Source organism: Euprymna scolopes, chromosome 32, assembly GCF_053919585.1.
Source record: "Euprymna scolopes isolate OS-2025 chromosome 32, ASM5391958v1, whole genome shotgun sequence".
NCBI lineage: Eukaryota > Metazoa > Mollusca > Cephalopoda > Sepiida > Sepiolidae > Euprymna > Euprymna scolopes.
In genome coordinates this window covers 91,384,795-91,405,994 of record NC_136513.1, presented here as the reverse complement: position 1 = coordinate 91,405,994, position 21,200 = coordinate 91,384,795, and the positions used below count along the sequence as shown (strand labels likewise).

Sequence of the window (21,200 nt, the reverse complement as noted above, 5' to 3'; positions counted from 1 at the left end):
TGACTGCTAACTGACATCAACCCTCTCTCCTCTTCTTTGTCTACACGATGGACTGCCATTTCTCGTTCTATTACATTACTCACTTCTTTTGCCACGTGCGAACAAACGATAGTGACCCGAACTTGAGATGAACACACATTTCCTTTTCTTTCTACAACACCAGTCCCGCAACGAACAATGGTTACACCCGCGCGGACATGAACACGTGTTATATCTAAAACATTCATTCTTTCAACAGTAAATAAACGACACATTTATCTTATCCATCAATTGAGTCTTTGTTTCCTTCAATTCCATTCGTTTCATTATTTTCTTGTGGTGAGTTAGGGTATTATCAGATCCTAGTCTCGCAGCAAGTCCGAATTGAAATTCCTTTTCTCCGAAAAGGTCGTCAGGCTTCCTCTTAATCAGTAAACCTTTCTTTGAAAGGGGGATGAGGAAATAAAATTAATGTTGACGAGTCACTCTGTCAACGGCTTGGAAAAGGGAGAAATAAAAATGTTGACAGGCTCTGTTCACTCTTTTCCTTTTCAATGAATGGTGTATTTCGGAACACAAATTTCAAATCGCTTCAATAAAGGCTCTCTACCCTTAATAAAGTGATTGAATGAATTTATGTCAGATGGTCTTCACATAACGGAATCCCGGAAAAGAGTCTTGCTCTCAAAAAATCTTAACTGGAACTCATTCGAAAGAAACGCAAAAAAGGGATTTCTGGGACTGTTTCCAGAACAGCCAATCACTAACAAGCTTCTTCCACTTTTCAAAAATCAACACACAGCAACTATTCTGCAACCAAAAGGGATAGAGAGAGATGGAAGGAGAAAGAGAGAGAAGGGGGAGAATGACAAAAAAGGAGGGAGAGAGAGAGAGAGAGAGTGACGCACGCACACACGCACAACTGCGCACAGAAAGGCTCTTCAGTTCATAAGACTGCTGGACAAAACGGGGCCAAGAGAGAAAGAAGGGAGTAACATGAAAGTAGGTAGGGATATCTCCAGAAAAGAACCTTATTTACCTTATATGTGCTTCTGGGTTGTACTTGCTTACACCACCACATTTATATTTGCCCTCTATCGCCCCCACAACAGCAGCATTACTATTTTTAAGAGTATATCTGAGAAAATTGACCACATCCTGTCTGCTCATCCTTCGGCTAACATTCACATCTGCGGTGACTTCAATGTCCACAATGTGGAATGGCTGACCAACTCAAATAAGACAGGTGATGAGGGGAGGTTCTGTCATGATTTTGCCATTGCCCATGACTTCACTCAGATTGTTCACGAACCCACCCATGTGCCCGATACTAACGGTCAGTATGCAAGTCTTCTAGACCTTTTTCTCACAACTTCCCCTGAGCTATGTTCATGTTCCATTCTATCTCCTCTGCGATCCTCCGACCACTTCGTTGTATCAGTTAAGATAAAAATGAAATGTAATAAGTCTTCAGACGTACCTCTCCACCATACTGTATATCGATAATCTATGGCTGACTGGGATAGCTTCCGTACATTCATATCTGATCTACCTCTGCATTCCATGTTTAAAAAGGATGTGACCTCTAATGGTTGATTGTAGGCATAGACCGATTCATACCATCCAAAAAATTCCAACAAAAACCTAACAGCCAACCATGGTTCTCCCCAGAATGTGCTGCTGCCATCGCACACAGAAATCACTTTTTCCATAGCTACCAACGTAATAGATGTACTGAGACTAAAGCTGCTTTCAGGACTGCCAGCAACCATTGTAAAAGAGTAATAAAAAATGCAAGAGAGCTATATGCTCAGTCCGTTAAATCCAAAGTAGCTGAACAGCGGCTTGGTTCCCACCAGTTTTGGCAAATAGCAAACAGGATCCTGAACAGAAGCGTGCGTTCTATCCCAACCATCATCAATGGACCTGAGGTCATCTCGTCAGCATCAGACAAGGCCAAACTATTTGTCAAGAACTTTGCAGCTAATTCTACCCTATGCGACGAAGGCCATCAACTCCCCATATTTCCTCCTATAACAGACAACACACTATGCAACAAAAGATTCAACCAGAACTTGTCCCCATACTTACAAAACTGCTTACCGAGAAGTGCTTTCCAACACCCTGGAAAACCTCATCAGTATGCTCTGTATTTAAGAATTCAGGTGATAAGTCATCTCCCTCTCAGTACAGACCAATAAGTCTCCTGTGTGTCATGAGTAAGCTGCTGGAATCCATATTAAATAGAGAAGTAGTAAACTGCCTCAGCAGAAATAACCTTCTTAGTAACATGCAATATGGTTTCCGTTCTGCTAGATCTACAGCAGATGTGCTAACAGTTATATCTCATAGGATTAGTGAATCTCTTGACAAAGGCTTCCTTTCGATAAGGTATGGCATAAGGGCCTACTTCACAAGATTTCCAGCTATGGTATAACTGGAAATGTTTTCTCAATTATTAAATCATTTCTCTCTGATAGGCTCATAAGAGTAGTGGTTGATGGTCAGAAATCAGAGACTCACAGTATTAATGCTGGAGTCCCTCAGGGGTCCATCCTGGGCCCAACTCACTTCCTGATCTACATCAATGATCTCCCAAAACACGTACTTAAATCATTTGATGACATCTATGCTGATGACACTACCATCTATGGTAACACATCAAAGGCCGTAAATGACAAAATTCTCTCTAATTCTCTCTCCTCTGATCTCGAGCGCATGGTACAGTGGGGGAAGAGGTGGCTGGTCACTTTTAATGCATCTAAAACCAAGCTTCTATCTTTACATCATCAACGCTCTGATCCCCATCTGGCATCAATTGAAATCGATGGCTCTCGTCTTGGAGAGGCTCCATGTTTTGACAAGCTTCTGGGTTTGACCTTTACTCCTGATCTGAAATGGAACACGTATATCAGGCCTGTTGCCAAGGACGCTGGGAAAATGGTGGGATCCTTCTACTGCTTCAGAAGATATCTCACTACTGATGCAATTCTCTATCTGTATAAAAGCCAAGTACGTCCAAGGATGGAGTACTGCTGCCACATCTCAACAGGAGTCGCTAAAAACAGCCTATCCTGCCTTGACAGAGTACAAAATAGACTTTGTGGTTTAGTGGGGATGCCCTTTTCTCTTCCCTGCAACCTCTCTCCCACAGAAGAGAAGTTGCGAACCTGTCTTTGTTTTATCGTTATTTCCATGGCAAGTGCTCGTCCGAGCTCCAATCTCTGGTCCCCCCTCGCCAATCTTTCATGAGAAACACCCGTCTGGCTGAAACTACTGTCAATAATTTTCCCCACTCTTTATCTGTGCCTAAATTCACACATAGATTCCATGAGCAAAGCTTCTTTCTCAGAAGTACACGACTGTGGAACTCTCTTCCGTTTGCCTGTTTCCACCTGACTACAACTTGGATGTCTTCAAGTCCAACATAAACAAATTCCTGACAAACCTCCCCCTTAAGTAAGACACTCTATCAAATATCCAATATTAATGATTACTACAATACTATCCCATTGATTATAGTACACGCAATAACCCTTATCCCTGAGTGGCCTCCGGGCCTTGATAAGTGGTGACCCCAATGTAAAAAAAAAAAAAAAAATTGGTAAAGGAAACCCTGAGACAATTACTATTTATTTGGATACTGCCAGCGTGTCCCCTTTTCTGGAGGCGATGCTTGTCCCCCCCACATTGTGTGTCTGTCCACGAAAGGCTTTTTGCATCGGGGTTCTCGCATCAGTTAGATTCCAGGAGAAGTTTTCTTATACTTCCTATATTGTAATATCTCAGATTTGCAAACAGACATTGTCTTTATCTTTTTTTTTTTATTGAATTTTGTAAAATTCCCTTGTTTCGAGTGTTTGTTAGTTTTTTTTTTGTATAAATAAAACAAAACTAATCGAATAAAAACGACTGGCGCCTGACCTTCCGGCCGGGTAGTATCTGTTCTGTAATTAGTCGTTGGTCAATGTAAGCGTGTCCCCTTTTCTGGAGGCGATGCTTTTCCCCCTGTTAAGTTTTGAGACATTGTGTTGAACAAAGATGGCGGCGTAGTTCAGATCAGTAACCAAGATGGCGGCGAAGAATCAAATTGGTCCATGACATAGTTAACTGTTAAGTTTTGAGACATTGTGTTGAACAAAGATGGCTGCGTAGTTCAGATCAGTAACCAAGATGGCGGCCAAGAATCAAATGCAGTCCATGGCGTAGTTAACGGCGAATGGATTGAATCCAAAATTCGACAGTTTTTATAATAATTTTGAAACGTTTTTATTGGTTGTTTAGCACAGCCGTTGGTTATAAAAATGATTGGCGAATCCATTCGTCTCATACCCCCACATTAAAAACGACCTTCATCGGAGGTTTAAAAGCAATGCCATTTCTGCAAGTCATCTTTTTGATTAGCCATGTTAAATTTGAACGCTTTACACTTCCGGTCATGCAATGGAGTAGCGGTAAGACATCAGGTTTTCTTTCCCTTTCTTTTCCGCCTTTGTGTCATGAGTTCAAGCCTGCCTGGCTACTACCACTTTTTTTTTTTAACACTTACAAACACCCGGGCAACGCCAGGTACCCAGGCTAGTCAAATATATAAAAGGCAAAATGTGTGTGTGTGTGTGTGTGTGTGTGTGTGTGTCAGCCAAAAACTTTCAACACATGTGACGGATCCTGACCAGATCGGTATCGTTTTCCAGCTCAATCTTTCGGATGATAAATATCGAAAAAATTGTCCCAAAACATTAATTCCTTCATTCTCAACTGGGCAGTTTTTTACAAGAAGGGTCGGTTTTTTGCTTATTGTGGTTTTGGCCCCCACTCACCACCCACCCGCTACTACACCTTTTTTTTTTTTTTTTTTTTACACTCGCTCCCGGGGTTCCTTACTACATCACCTGCACACACCTGGGCACTGGGCAACACCGGGCACCTTCTTCGCATTACAGGTTCGAGCCTGCCTGCCTTTTTTATTTTAATTTTATTTTAGCAACACCTTTTCCCACCCAGTCTGCCTACTGTTGTTTTGACCCCCCCCCTCCTCCACTACTACCACTTTTTTTTATTTTCGGGGTTCCTTACTACACCCGGGCAATGCCAGGCACCCACACTAGTTGTTAATAATAGAGAGTCAGTGTCTGTCTGTCTGAAGCCGCCACTATACTATTACTATCTTTTAATGCATTTAATTCAGACTAAATCTTTCAATGCTCAACTCAGAGCGGTGGGCAGTGTAGTACATGCTTGATTATCATATCATTACCCCAAGCATTACCTTCTTCATTTTTGTTAGGGGAAGTGGTAGTGTAGTATCTGTTCTGTTGTCAAGATACCATCTTTCAAGGCATTAACCTCCCTCTCCTTTTTTCAGGATAAGTGTAGTATCTGTTCTGTTGTTTTGAGACCATCCTTCAAGGCATTACCTCCTCCTTGAGGTTTTGGCTAGTGTAGAATATGTTCCTTTACCATGATATTACCTTCTTTGGCATTATCTTCTTCTTCGTCTTCTTCTTCTTCTGTTGAAGAGAGGGGGGAAAGCAGCTACTGTAGTATATATATCTGTATAAATATATTTTCTTATAATATATATCAATCCTTATTTAAGAAGCTCAGTGTAATTACAGAGCAATATAGAGAATAAATGACAAAAAGTTATATTCCAAAATTCATGATGTTGACAATCTTATAATTTATTCCTTTAATTCAGTTGACTTATACAATTATTGACAGTATCTGTTTTGTAGCACAAAATCAATCAATTATTATATCAATCAGTGAATTTATTTTGCCCTTAACTCATCAGAAGAAATAGCAACAATCAATCCGTCAAAAGGAATTAAAATGTGATTTGACATGGTGAAAATCTGAAAATTGAAAGAGAAGCTGCAGATACCTTTTTACCACACTTCAATTCCTTTTAACGGATTAATTGTTGCTATTTCTTCTGATGAGTTAAGGGCATAATAGATTCACTGATTGATATAATAATTAAGTGATTGATTTTGTGCTACAAAACAGATATTGTCAAGAATTGTATAAGTCAACTGAATTAAAGGAATAAATTATAAGATGGTCAACATCATGAATTTTGGAATATAACTTTTATCATTTATTCTCTCTCTCTCTCTCTCTCTCTCTCTATATATATATATGTATGTATATATATATATATATATATATATATATATATATATATATGAGCAAACAGTTAATAAAACATGTTAAAAACACACTTTGAAATGAGTTAAAAACATATTTAATCTGAAAAGTGGATAGTCTATATAGTGGAAAGATAAGTGGATAGTCTATAATCCGCGGAGTTTCGAAGAAATACTTTCCTTCTCATCAGAGAGTAAGAATTAGCAAAATGCGGGATCGGATTTTGCATGCAAAAGTATTTGATGAAACAACAAGTAAGTCAAAGATCTTACTTGATAACAAAAAAGTGAAGCAGAAGGAATATAGTGAAGAAAAAGGTGATTACACATGAATGGATAGTCTGGTGGAAGATAAATAATCCAGTGACGGTAAAATCCAAATATATAACTTTATTTTATAGTTATATATATATATATATATATATATATATATATATATATATATATATAAAAGTGCAACCAGAGGGAGCATAATTTTTTCTCTTGCTAATAACGATAGTAAAATTACTGATATCAAGGTGAGAGTGAGGTAGAGGCAACCTTGTTGTGTTTGTATAATAAAAAGCCACGCGAACATTTAATATGAATCAGGGCATAAAAGTTATGGGCGCTAGTGCACTTATTGATCCACGCTATTTTCTTAAAGCAGTATTTTCAAGTTTTACTAAAGTTTTATGATATTTTTTTATTAAATTGCAAGGTTAAAGTACAGAATAGGTACAAAACCCCATGTTAAGAATGGTTTTCTAAATAATAACGTTATTATTTCAGCACAGACCAATAAGTGCACTAGCACCAAGTTATGATTTAACGAAGGGAGGCTTCTACTACTAATACTACTGCATGATTTAACATCTTCCGTTTCCAGCTACTGGGGTGGGACGCCGTTTTTGCCATATCACCACTGGTGTTAATGGTCACTCTCCAGGCATTACGATCATTGACCAGATGCTCTGTAATGTGGGTGGAAACCAACGTAAGCAAGTTCTTGATGAGCCGTTCCGCCTTAAGTAATTCAATTTGCCAAATTTCCACTACTAATGATTACTACGATATTATCCCATTGACTACTGTACACGCAATAACCCTTATCCTCGAGTGGCCTTTGGGCCTTGATAAGTGGTGACTTCTATGTAAAAAAAAAAAAAAAAAAAAAAAAAATCAGCCTTGATGTTATCCAGCCATCGTTTCTTTGGTCAGTTGCAGTATTTGCCTCTGACATTAGAGGACAGTATTCTGAGTTTGGAAACACATCCATTCTCTTCAAATGCATACACAATAAAGTGAAAATACAATGAAACACTAAAATACTAGAAGAGTCATCTGATAGCAATGGCTTCGTAAAACATAAACAGAGTTTTATAAATGAAAAGTTGGAGAAATACAAAATTTTACAAGAAAATATTTTTATATAAGAAATAAGAATATAAAAACTACTCGCGTAAAGAAGTTAAGTGAATATAAGTTACAAGTCAAAATGTTCATTGTGCATTTTTGTGTTTTTATCCGTTCCTTTATTTTTGAAATTGTTGTGGGGGTATCACCATTGCCCACAATGAAAGTGATCAATATTCTTAGTATAGCAGGTGTGTTCCAAACGGAACTTCATGTCCACTTGGGCAATTCCGGATATCCATGATAGTTGTACATCAAAACAAAGAAATACAAAAATATTTACAAATCAAATGATCTAAGGGAGATAAGCAAGTCCTTAATTTAATCTAGTTTGCGTTTAGAAGAAAGACTGAGTTATTGATACTGTTATTAATAACAATATTTCTTTGGTCAGAGATCAAAGTGTAGTATCTGTGTAGTATCTTTGGTCAGAGAGATCAGAAAATCTTTATAATCATCACATGTGTTCAGTTTTTTTTTTTAGGGTGCTTGTAATTGATTCATTTTATAAGATTCCTTTCGATCGGATTTGGATCTCAGGAAATATTCGCCCGAGTTAATCTAGTCAGCATCTGACAATCTGGAGTGGCGTAACAACTCTTGGCCCGGGATCAAAGATCAAAGTGTAGTATCTATTCTGCAGATGCTGCACTAAAAGTAATACATGGGGGCAACCTCACATATCAGACCACTGCTCTTGAAGCAATCAGTTTTGGTCAATATAGGGGAAACTCTTCATACCAATTGTCACTACCAGTTCCCCCTCGGGGGAGCTGGTCCCCCTCCTCCTCTCGACATTAAAAAACAGCCTTGTGCCTAATTTTCTCTCGTGGGGAAGCAAATAAATACAAACAACTCAATTACACATTACATTAATTACATCAATTACTTCACCTCAACTTAAGAGCTGACACTATCAGCATTCTTTTATAGTTTTGGTGAATGGAAAGTTCCAGAAACGCTCTAAAAATGGAACACCACAAATTAGAACATTCCAGAAGCTTTCGAAAAGGAACATTTTTATTTTCTGTATTCAACACTTTCCAGAAACTTTTAAAAAGAACATTTTTATATTCCAATTTCAATATATTTTTTTGAATAATAATAATTATACATTTTTGATATTATTATAAGAAATTGTAATATCTTCAGACTTTTTTTTTTTTTTTTTTTTTTTTTTTTACAAAGGCATCACCACATTATCAAGGCCCAGAGGCCACTCAAAGATAAGGGTTAAAGAGTGTACAGTAGAAATTGGTCAATATAGTAATCATTAGTAATGAAAATTTGGTAAATTTAATAACTTATATGGAACGGCTCATCAAGAACTTATTTACTTTAGACTTGAACACAACCATATTGTAGTCAGCCGGAAAGCAGGAAAACGGAAGACAATTCCACAGGCGTGCAGTTCTAAGAAAGAAGCTTTGTTCATGGAATCTACGTTTAGGTTTAGGCACAGATAAAGAGTGGGGGAAATTATTGATAGTGTTTACAGCTAGACGAGTGTTTCTTGTGAAAGTTTGGCGAGGGGGGACCATAGATTGAAGCTCAGTTGAACACTTTCCATGAAAATAACGATACATCAGAGACAAACTCGCAACATCTCTTCTGTGAGATAGAGGTTGCAAGGAGGAGAAAAGGACATCTCCTACGAGGCTACGAAGTCTATTTTGAACTCTATCAAGGCAGGACAAGTCCTTTCTAGCAGCTCCTGCCCAGATGTGGCAACAGTATTCCATCCTTGGACATACCTGGCTCTTATATAGGTAGAGAATAGCATCAGCAGTGAGATATCTACTGGATCGATAGAAAGATCCCACCATTTTTCCAGCGGCCTTGGCAACAGATTTGATATACGTGTTCCATTTAAGATCAGGAGTAATGGTCAAGCCCAGAAGCTTGTCAAAACTTGAGGCCTCCTGAAGACGAGAGCCATTCATTTCAATTGATGACAAATGTGGATTAGAATGTTGATGATGTAAAGAGAGAAGCTTGGTTTTAGATGCATTAAAAGTAACCAGCCACTCCTTTCCCCAATTGTACTACGTGCTCAAGATCAGAGGAGAGAGAATTGGAGAGAACTTGGTCGTTTACTGTCTTAGATGTGGTACCATAAATGGTAGTGTCGTCAGCATAAATGTCTACAAATGATGTAAGGATATGATTTGGAAGATCATTAATGTAGATCAGGAAAAGAGTTGGGCCCAGGATGGATCCCTGAGGGACACCGGCATTAATACTGTGAGCTTCTGATTTTTGCCCCTCAACTACTACTCTTATGAACCTATCAGAAAGAAATGATTTAATAATTGAGAAGACTTTTCCAGCTATACCATAGCTAGCGATCTTATGAAGTAAACCTTTATGCCATACCCTATCAAAGGCTTTAGATATGTCAAGAGCAATTGCCCTAGAAAGATTGCCACCGTCGAGAGATTTGCTAATCCTATGCGATATAACTGTAAGGACATCTGCTGTAGATCTAGCAGAACGGAAACCATATTGAGTGTCACTAAGAAGGTTATTTTTGTTGAGATGTTTGATTACTTCTGTATTTAACACAGATTCTAGCAACTTACTCATGACGCACAGGAGACTTATTGGCCTGTACTGAGAGGGGGATGAGCGATCACCTGAATTCTTAAATACAGGGCATACTGATGAGATTTTCCAGGGAGATGGGAAACTATTCTCCTTAAGACAACGTTTAAACAGTTTTGTAAGTATGGGCGCTAATTCAGGTTGAAGTTTTTTGAGTACTATAATTGGATTACCATCAGGGCCAGTTGCTTTACTCGAATCAAGGTTTTTGATTAGCTTCTCAACATCACGTACAGATATACGTATATCACATAGCGTGTTTTCTGATACAGGAGGAAATATTGGGGGTTGGCGGTCTTGGTCGCAAAGGGTAGAATTAGCTGCAAAGTTCTTGACAAAGAGTTTGGCTTTGTCTGATGCTGACGAGATTACCTCAGGTCCATTGATAATAGTTGGGATGGAGCACACGCTTCTGTTCAGGATTCTGTTTGCTATTTGCCAAAACTGGTGGGAACCAAGCCGCTGCTCAGCTACTTTGGACTTAACAGATTGAGCATACAACACTCTTGCGTTCCTTATTACTTTCTTACAATGGTTGCTGGCAGTCCTGAAAACGGCTTTAGTTTCCATACATCTATTACGTTTGAAGCAGTGGAAAAAGTGATTTCTGTGCGCAATGGCAGCAGCACATTCTGGAGAGAACCATGGCTGGCTGTTAGGTTTTTGCTGAAACTTTTTAGAGGGTATGAAATGGTCAATACCTACAATTAACCATTCAGTTAGGTCTAATACTATAGAGGACACATCCTTTTTAAACATGGAATGCAGAGGTAGATCAGATATAAATGTACGGAAGCTATCCCAGTCAGCCTTAGTGTATCGATATACTGTACGATGAAGAGGTACGTCTGGGGACTTATTACATTTCATTTTTATCTTAATTGATACAACAGAGTGGTCGGAAGATCCAAGAGGTGACAGAACAGAAACTGAACATAGTTCAGGGCAAGTTGTGAGAAAAAGGTCTAGTAGGCTCGCATACTGGCCGTCATTATCGGGCACACGGGTAGGTTCCTGAACAATCTGAGTGAGGTCATAGGCAATGGAGAAATCATGACAGAACCTCCCCTCATCATTTTATGGAGAAAATGTCCTACCATGACAATCTATATAATTGTAAAATTCAAATGACCTTGTAACGGGTGTTGTAACCTAACATCCAGTTTACGACTTCCGGTTGCACATGAATACATAAACATAAACCCATATCAGCGTAAACAAATGAACATAAATCGCTGAACACATTTTGTTTGAACAAATGGACGTCCTTAGAAAAGTGAATATCTTAAATTTATGGAATAAAAAACTTCAAGATATGGGAAGCAAATGCAAAACGTGATTACAAATAATATGTATAATGATCGACCTGTTTCATATATACGATATATATTATACTAAATAATCAACGTGACAATAAAACGTATTGTTTTACTGTGTATGTTTTCAGCGTCCCAATTTTTTTTCGCATTGAAATTATCCAAATAAACAATTGTTAATACTTTCTGCTTTTTTTTTTTTTACATCATTCATTTCCGTATTACGTTTAAGTTATTTTAATGTAATTTTCTTACAATTAAAACTACTTTGACTCGTTGACAACCATAAGAGCATTTTACGTCGATTTACCTACCGCCTTCCTCCTTTTTTAATAAACCTTTCTTAAAAAACACTCATACATTTTCTTCTACACTACCAACATAAATAAATAACCCCAAAAATATTTTTTTTTAATTTGCATTACAAATAAATACTCAACGCGACAATGAAACTTACTGTTTTACTGTGTACGTTTTCAGCATCCCAATTATTATTTTCCTTCGTGCTTAAATTAAAAGATATATTAAAATTTGAATTTAACTTTAAGTATTATGGTATCTATTCAGTGCACATTTACTTATAAGTATGGCAAACCACTTATAATTCAATGGCTGTAAGTTTTTTTTTCAAAAATAAACAATTATAAACAGAAAGACTCATAGAAATCTATCTATATTCTTTTTTCATTTTAATATATTTTCATAGAAATGCTTGTTATATTACAAAAAACTATTTTCTTTACATCACAAGTGTCACGCTCATACATTAATTCCATAGCTAATATAACATACTGACCCAACGGGTCACAGATAGTCTAGTTCCTTATAAATCTCCTCTCTCTTGCTCGTACACATTCATTTGATTTCTGTCTCTGTTAAATAAAACTCATAAAACCAAATTAGTGCCGGCTGGTTAGAGTTACGGTTAGGGTTAGGGTTAGGGTTAGGGTTACGGTTAGGGTTACGGTTAGGGTTACGGTTAGGGTTCTCAATCAACAAGTGAGGAACAAGAGCCAACAGTATCATTTTGATGTTTTTGGAATCCTTCGAGATGAGGCTTGATAATTTGTATATGGCAGACGCTCCAGACAAGGTATGAAGCCACTTGACGTAAGGAGCTAAAAAGAATAAAAGGTGATCAATTTTCATAAAAACAAAAGAGGAAATAAATGTAGCATCATTTCAAAACAATGGAGTTTTTAACTGGCGATGATAAATTCAAAGATAAACTAAAAACTGAAATATTAGCATGGAAGTGATTGTTTGAGAAATGTTGGAATCAGTGTAGAGTAGCTGATGAATAAAGTCGATTAGATATTATTTTTATTTTTTTTGATTGACCAAATAAAGAATTTCATGAATAAGGACCGTTGTGTGTCTATAGAGACAATAAGTGCACAATTTGATGTCAGTGTGGGAACTGTACACACAATTATTTGCCAGGAACTGAAGATGCATAAGATTTGCGCGAATGCACCGGTCCACAACTCTGTCCTTGTCACAAACTATTTGACCAAGATGGGCATCAAAACAGTTCCTCACCCTCCCTATAGTCCAGACCTTGTTTCGTGTCTTTTAGCTATTCCCTAAAACTTAGATGTCGCTGTTATGAGACAACTGAGGAGATGAAAGCGGCTGTGACGAGGGTCATTGACATACTCACACAAGAGGACATCCATGGGGCCTTCCTAAAGTTGTTGGAACAGTACAAAAAGTGCGTTGCAGCCAGAGGAGATTACTTCAGAGACTAGAGTTTCATGTGTGTGCTATCAATAAAAGTGCCCATCTATATATATATAAAAACGAAAATGTGTGTTCGTGTTTGTGTGTGTGTGTGCATTTTTTCTGTATGTCCGGCAAAGGCTTTTTTCCGGCTGCTTCTCGGCTTGATCCTTATAACTTTTTATATGCTACCGAGATCATAATATCTGAAAATTATGAAACGACGTAAATTTCTTTTATTTTGGACACTTTTATCTTAAAGCAAAATTTGCGCTGTGAATTCGTTTCTTTGCTCCTGCTGCTATGGCGTGATATTTGTCCTAGAGAACCACCTTCGTTTTTAAATCGTTATTTTTGACTCTTTCTAAAATTCTTGCCTTCGTGGCATAATGCTATGCCATCAGACTATTAACTTCAAGGCTTTGGGTTCGAACCTACCTCCCTCCCAAAGCTTTTTACACTGTTCTTTTTTTTATTCGTTTTTTTTAATATTTAAACAGGGTTATTACTTTTAGTTTCCATCTACTCCCCCCAACACACACACATAAACACCCAGGCAACGCCAGGTACTCCCGCTATTCTATATATATAAAAGGCAAAATGTTGTGTGTGTGTTTGTATGTCTCGCAAAACCTTTCAACAGATGGGTATCATTTTGAAGCTAGAACCTTCCGACGACAAATATAAAAAAATTGAGTAAAAACATTAATTCCTTCACCCTCAACTGGGCAGTTTAGTACAGGGAGGGGTAGCAAAACAATCGTTTCTTCATTTTCTCTCCTACTGCTACTACGACGATGATGTCATGTTTGACCTAGAAAACGTTGACGTTAGTTTAAACCACCTGCAGTTTTTTTAAACATTTGATTTTGTCAGTTCTCAGTTGTTTGTCTCTCTGGCGTTGGGGTAATGTGTCAAACTTTTTTTTCGCCTTAGTCTCGAGGCTTCGGGTTCGAGCCTACCTCCCTACCTAAACTTTTTTTTTCCTTTTACACCTCCAAACACCCGGGCAACGTTTTTAACCAGGATTATTACTTCGCTTATTCTTTAGTTTACCCTCCCCCCCTCACACACCTCCAAACACAGATCATCAGCCATCAGTTGTTATCTTAAGATTGCAGATTCGATCCGAGGTATTGAAACAGGGCTATTTATGCCATTTTTTTCTGCTTTTTGCCGTTCATTTTTCTTTTTCTTTTTTACGTTCGTTCGTTTTTTTTTGTTTTGTTTTATTTGGGGGGGGGGCGGGGTTCTGAATTTTTTAACACCGTTTTTTTATAATATTTAAACAGGGTTATTACTTACTCCCACCCTACACACACCTCCAAACACTCGGGCAACACCAGGCACCCCTGCTAGTCTATATATATAAAAGGCAAAATGTGTGTTTGTGTGTGTGTGTGTATTTGACTGTCTCACAAAAATTTTCCATACAGGCGATGGACTTTTAGAGATCTATATTATTTTGAAGCTCGACCCTTCAGAGGACAAATACCGAAAAATTGGCTAAAAACATTAATTCCTTCACCCTCAACAAGACACTTTTCTACAGGGAGGGGTAGCAAAAAATCGTTCCTTCATGACAATCTAGCCAAACACGCATGCGCAAAAGACGTTCCTTGAATTAGTTTAAATATTATAAAAAGCAACCTCCATTCGCTCACGCGATCATGGCACAATGGTCTAAGTGGCAGAGACTGTAGGTTCGATCCGAGGTATCCGATAATTTTTTTTTTTATTTTAATTTAGGCCATTTTTTCGTTTTTTCTTTTTTTTTTCCATCATGTTCACCGTTATTTTTGTTTTTCCGATTCTTTTAAGAAGTTTAATATTGCTTTTTATAATATTTAAACAGACATACCTCTAAACACCCGGGCACCCCAACTTGGATTGGGATTTGATGAGATAAATGTGTTGTATATTACCCGTCCTTGCAGAGGTAAAATTATTTCATATACCTACCCTAGGTAAGACACAATTATTTCATACATGTAATACCCGTCTTAGGTAGGTAAAATATTCTTTTGCTCGAAATAGCAAATGATACATAAACATTAAAAATTCCTCTCTCATAAGAATAACAAATATATTACAAAATCAAATTCAATTTTCTCATTGTTTATACGGTCATGAACAACGCCAGGTAGCTCCGCTAGTCTATATATATAAAAGGCAAAATGTGTGTGACCATTTCGTGTATGTCTTCAAAAGGCTTTTCGAGCACACGGTTCCGATGTCGTTACAATCGCTTACAACTGTTTATATGGGTCCTAAATAATAATATGTACGATTTCGGACAGTGCGTCGCATCTAAATTTATTTACGTCGACTTTTACAAAATTATTGCTATTTTGGCTTCTCGTATGGTGATGAGGCTTTTTCATATAAAAAGCGAAACTAATTCAAAGTTAACAACAAACAATGTTCTCGGCATTGCGCCGGGAAATGTCCAGAAGCAATCAGCTTTGATCAATGTCGTACATCAGACAATTGTTATTCAATCTGGACAAAACAAAAACAGTCAAACTTGCGTAAACAACTGTGCTCGAAAAATATCAAAAAATTGGCAAAAAATGTTAACTTTTTCACCTCGAACAAAAACGGTCCTCTCGTGACAACTTCTATTTGACCTTCTTAATTAGGTCAAATGGAAGCAGCAGAGTTAACTTTTATTGCGCACGCCTGTTTTTATAGTTCAATAAATAAATTCAAACCTGGGTATCTTGTATGTATGTCGCGGTGGCCTAATGGGTAACGTTGCCCTTTTTTTTTTCACACATTAATTTCCAACTCAAGGGTACGGGTTCGATTCTCATACTTACCTACCAAAACATTTTTTTTTTATTTAACCCCCCCCCCCCGGAGTTTTGATTTACCTCAAGACACCTGGGCATCGCCGGGTACCCCCCCCCCCGCTAGTCTATAATATAAATCTCAATATCTGTTTAAATCTATGTTTGTATGTCTCACAAAAACTTCCAACAGAAGCGATGGATTTTCATGAGATTGGTATCATTTTGAAACTCGACTCTTTGGGCGACAAATATCGAAAAATTGGCCAAAAACATTAATTCCTTCACCCTCAACTGGGTACTTTTCTATAGGGAGGGGTCGTTTTTCCGCCGATATTTTCAAAAGTCATCGCTTCTTTTTGATTGTCTAGCCTTAATTTAAACCTACATCACTTCCGGTTTGGCGATGGGCACAACAACTAATGCGTCACATTTTTTTTCCCACCTTCATGGTATGGGTTCGAGCCTGCCTACTACAACTTTTTTTTTTTTTTTTTGCTCAACCAACACCCTTACACTCATCTCCACTTTCTTTTCCGCCCTTGTGTCACAGGTTCGAGCCTGCCAGCCTATTACAACTTTTTGTTTTCTTTTTTGCTCAACACACACATACAAACACCCAGGCAACGCCGGGCACCCAGACCAGTAATATATATATATAATAGTTATAATATATATTATTATTATTATTTATTAAATATTTAGATATTTTTTTTATTTAAATATTTTTTATGTGCACAAAAGTTATCCATGAACACGTGCTTCTGAGTATCACCCATTGTCAGCATGGCTAAACTTTTAAACAAGGATTGAACCCAATCGGCAGCCTGATGTTTTACCACTGAGTTACAACATCCTGTCAAATTTTTATGCACGATTTTATCATTTTTAAATGTAAGATTTAATGGGTTTTATTTAATAATTTTTTATTAGCGTCTCTGTTGTATTTTAATTGTTTCACTTGCCTGAACAGTGAGGGAGTTACATTTTTTGAGGACATTTTTTGTGATTATTATTATTATTATTTCTTTTTTTTTGAGGACATATTTTTTGTGATTATTATTATTTCTTTTTTTTTACGTGCAAATGTACCTAGAAACATGTATTCATGGAGAACTTTTGTGTACGTAAAAAATATTTTTAAAATATTTAAATATTTTTTATTTAAAATTAATGATAATAATTTGTTGCTGTTTATTCAGATTGCCACTAATGGCAGTGATTAAAAAATAAAGAAAATACAGAAAAGTCTTTATGATGTACGTACCAATCATAGAACAAAGATGAAATATTTTTTAAAAAATATGTAATTTGATCAAGTAGTTTATTTTTAATAATTCAAGGAAATCAAATTTTATACTGTGTCGATGAAAGATAAAAACACAGAGGCAATAGTAAAATCAAGGGCAGACAACCGATTTTCATTTCAAATTTTTTTTTTGGGGGGGGGGATGTTGGAAAGACAACCAAAAAATAACATTTAAAACCAAACAATAATTTATTAGCACAACATGTATTTTTTTTTATAAAATAAAATAAAATTTTCAAATTAGGAGAACGGTCATTTTATTTAAGTTAAAAACAAAATTTGAAGAATAAATGGCTCTGGCCTTCACTTATTCATAAAAAATAGCAAATTTGTTTTTCGAAAATACAAAAAAAAATTACTTCATCAATTTATGTGATTTTTGGAATACACCATCTTTATTGCATGACAAAGGTACACGGTAAAAGTTTTTCTTCTTTTTTGTTTATAACCGTAAGTGCCAATCTGAGTAAGCACCCTTTTTTTTTTTTTATTAATTTGTTAGGTGAGAAAACAGAGCAGTTAAGAAGCCCCCCACCCCCACCCCACCTCATCACTATGTTAAAAATTACTTTCTAAATAATAATGTTATTATTTTAGCATGATCTATAAATTGATAGCTGACCACTTGTGGGCCTGAGAGCTCAATCCTCTCTGGTGGTTGTTGTCCAGGTCCTAAGTTGTTCATTGACTGCTTGCACCAGCCAGGTTTTACATTCAGACATTGAAAATACAATAAGTTTTAAAAAATTAACAAAATAAAATAAGTCATTTTAAAATGTTTCCAAAAATATAAAATTTATTCATTTTTAACAAATATATAAAAAAAAAAAGAAAAAAAAAAATCAACTCCAAATAATCTTCACATGCACAAATAACATTTATAATAATTTCGCTTATTCGAACTCACAATGTTTCGGCCAATGTAACCTCTAACCTTCTTCAGGAACATCTCATCGAACTTAGGAATCTTCCTGTATGGACACATTGCGCCATGGATAAAAGTGCTAAGCAATGATCAATTCTAAGTGACCGTCCTCTAGAGGTTGAAGGTTCAATTCCCAGTACAGGCAATACTAAGAATACAATTATGAATTAAGATTTTTCTCGTTCATAGTTGATGGAACAAGAGCAATCTACCCTGTGGATTAAATAAAAGGCTTTGTTCAAAATTCCATATGGAATTCCAAGTTCGTCAAGAACCATTTGAAGAAGGTTGGATGATTATATCAACCAAAATGTCATAAAAATAACATTCAAGATAAGAACAGTAGTCCGAATAAATCCAAATGGTATAAATTATCAATCCTCATCTCAAAAATTCAGAAACACTTCCGAATGAATGATCAAAGAAAGAATTGCATTCTATCTTCAGTCTCAGGTCAGAGGTTACATCGACTGAAATGTTGTGCGAATAACAATCAAGATGAGAATAGTAGTCCAAATAATAGAAATTATCAATCGTCATCTAAAAATAAAATCAAGAAATACAACTAAGATGAGGATATCAGCACAAACTGATAAAATCAAATTCTGAATCAGCTGCCTTCAAATGTGCAAGTGATCGTATCAGTAATCTACGGTCTGAAGTTGATAGACTTTCGGTCCTTTTTTCAGTAAATAACCTTGGTTATTCAGTGAACTGAGGAAATTCTCAAAGTTCATTGTTGGAATGCCAACCTCCTGCAAGAAAAATCAAACGTCAATATTAATCTCATGATGGTCAGAAGAATCAAAAAAAAGTCGTGATGGCCAAACTCTAATCTCTGTCTCCAGGGTTCATACAGATTTTCAATGTCCATTTTCAAGGACTTTTCAAGCCTTTTGTATGGCCTTCCCCAGACATAATTCAAGTTTTTAAAAAAATTTGATATATATCAAATAAGCCTGACGAATCCTACAGTGGATGAAACGCAGAATATTCAGTGTAGCTTAATCGCCATATATATTTTATAAATTACTATATATATATATATATATATATATATATACATACACACAAATATATCTACTATTATATAAAAGTCACTTTGTACGTGTGTGAGCGCGAGTTCCTTCCTTCCTTATACACAAACCTTCCCAAATGGCTGAGCTTATACTCTGCAAATTTCACACAAAGGTAATTTATATGTCTAGCAGTGTTCTTAGATGTTTTGTACAGATATTCATCCGATAAGATTTGAAAATTAAAAAAATCTAATCCTAAAAAGTTTTTTTTTTTATAGATAAAAAAGAAGAATTTTTAAAAGGGAATTTTTATATGTTACACCGGCAAGGGAGATAATAAAATCTTTACAAATTATTTCTTCTTCAAAAAAACCCCCAGAATTATTGACATCTGGAGGTATAGCTCAATGGTAGAACATTCGATTATGGACTGATTTTAATTTTTTCTTATTAATGAATTCAATTTACGCTAAAAGAAGAGGTACCATTTAAAATCGCCGCAAATCATTTTTTTTTCTTCTTTGCATATTTTTAAACTAAACATTAATCAGAAGTGACTTTTCCAGAGCATTTATCGTCAAGCCCAAACATCAGCTGACGTGATATTGTAAACAAACACAGACGGAATTTGATGAACAAAATTATTATTATTATTTTTATTTCTTTTGCGAATTAGTTCACCGGGCAAATTATTTCTCATAATATATAATATTTGATAAAGGATTGATTCTATAATCATACATACGCAATCTACATCAATTAAAGCATAATGTTTAAGCATATGGTATGGCTGTCTAGCTAATACATATATAGGTGTGTGTATATATATAACAGAAAGAAAATTAAAACTAAGTTGAAGTTTACAATCAAAATTCTGATTGTAAAGTTCAACTTACAGTTTTAATTTTCTTTCTCTTATAATAATCGCTTCTTTCTATTGTATATTGAGCTTTTTTATTTGGTTGGGATTAAATTTTTTATATATAAATAATGTTGCTATATTAGTTTGAAGTTTACCATTGCGTATATCAGATAAACACTACATCCCTTTGTTTTCATTAATTTAATATATATATATATAAATATATATATATATATATGTACTAGCTAGACGACAATACAATATGCTTATATATATATATACATAGACATACATACATACACATATATACAGAGAGAACTTGAATGTCTACTGGGCACTATCCGCGAATGTCTTTCTCTACAGGGGTTTGTCAGGAAAACCTGACATGAGGATAATTTTTTTCTACAAGTAAACCCTGACTAAATATTCAAAATCACATAGTACTCACGGCCCAAATAAGATCTCCTTGGTATGGCTAACCCGTACTAGTTTTTATAAGGAATGGTTCACCTTCTCCCAAGTGATGTTATTTCAAGTAACATCACGAACCTGGATACTCCACTAGACCAGATAAATTCTTGTCCCAGAATCCAATAAGACTAAGAGACCACAAGAAAAGTATACTACGGCTTATTTAAATGGTCAACGGAGAAGAGGAAAATTATATTTCTAATTTTTTTACTAACTCATTGTTTCAGAGGTTAAGGCGAACTTTAATGAAATATTCGAATATCTCATATAGAGATCAAGTGTTAGCCCCTCGATTTCAGTGAAATTCAACTGAAGTGGTCCCTTGATTACTGAGAACTTCAACTGGAGTAAATATATATATATATATATATAAATTTAAAGGAGATTAGAACAATAGTCTAAAGAGCTAAGTGTATTTTAATGTAACAGTGAAATTACTAGTTTAATTAAAATATAGGAAATAGAAAGTGCTCGTTGTAATTTAGATATATAATAAGCTCGATAGTTAAATGTCCTAGAGCTAATTCAATATTAAATAATGTGATTTATAATTTAAAAATTTAAAAAAATTTTTTAAATTTAAAAATCAAATTTTAATCAAATCAAAAATCAGTTTCATAAGAAGGAACAACAACAAAATCAATTATCTGTACG

The 21,200-nt window shown here is 35.9% G+C and overlaps 1 protein-coding gene across 1 annotated transcript in view; it reads right to left on the bottom strand.

Annotated features, from left to right (window-relative positions):
• Positions 1-18,037: 18,037 nt before the first annotated feature.
• LOC145256488 (DNA helicase MCM8-like) overlaps positions 18,038-21,200 on the bottom strand; it is a 129,888-nt gene continuing 126,725 nt past the window's right edge. Inside the window, exon 29 of the mRNA XM_080115434.1 lies at positions 18,038-18,949. Coding sequence (XP_079971560.1) covers positions 18,836-18,949 — 114 coding nt within the window. The 3' untranslated portion in view covers positions 18,038-18,835. The remainder of the gene's footprint in view (positions 18,950-21,200) is intronic.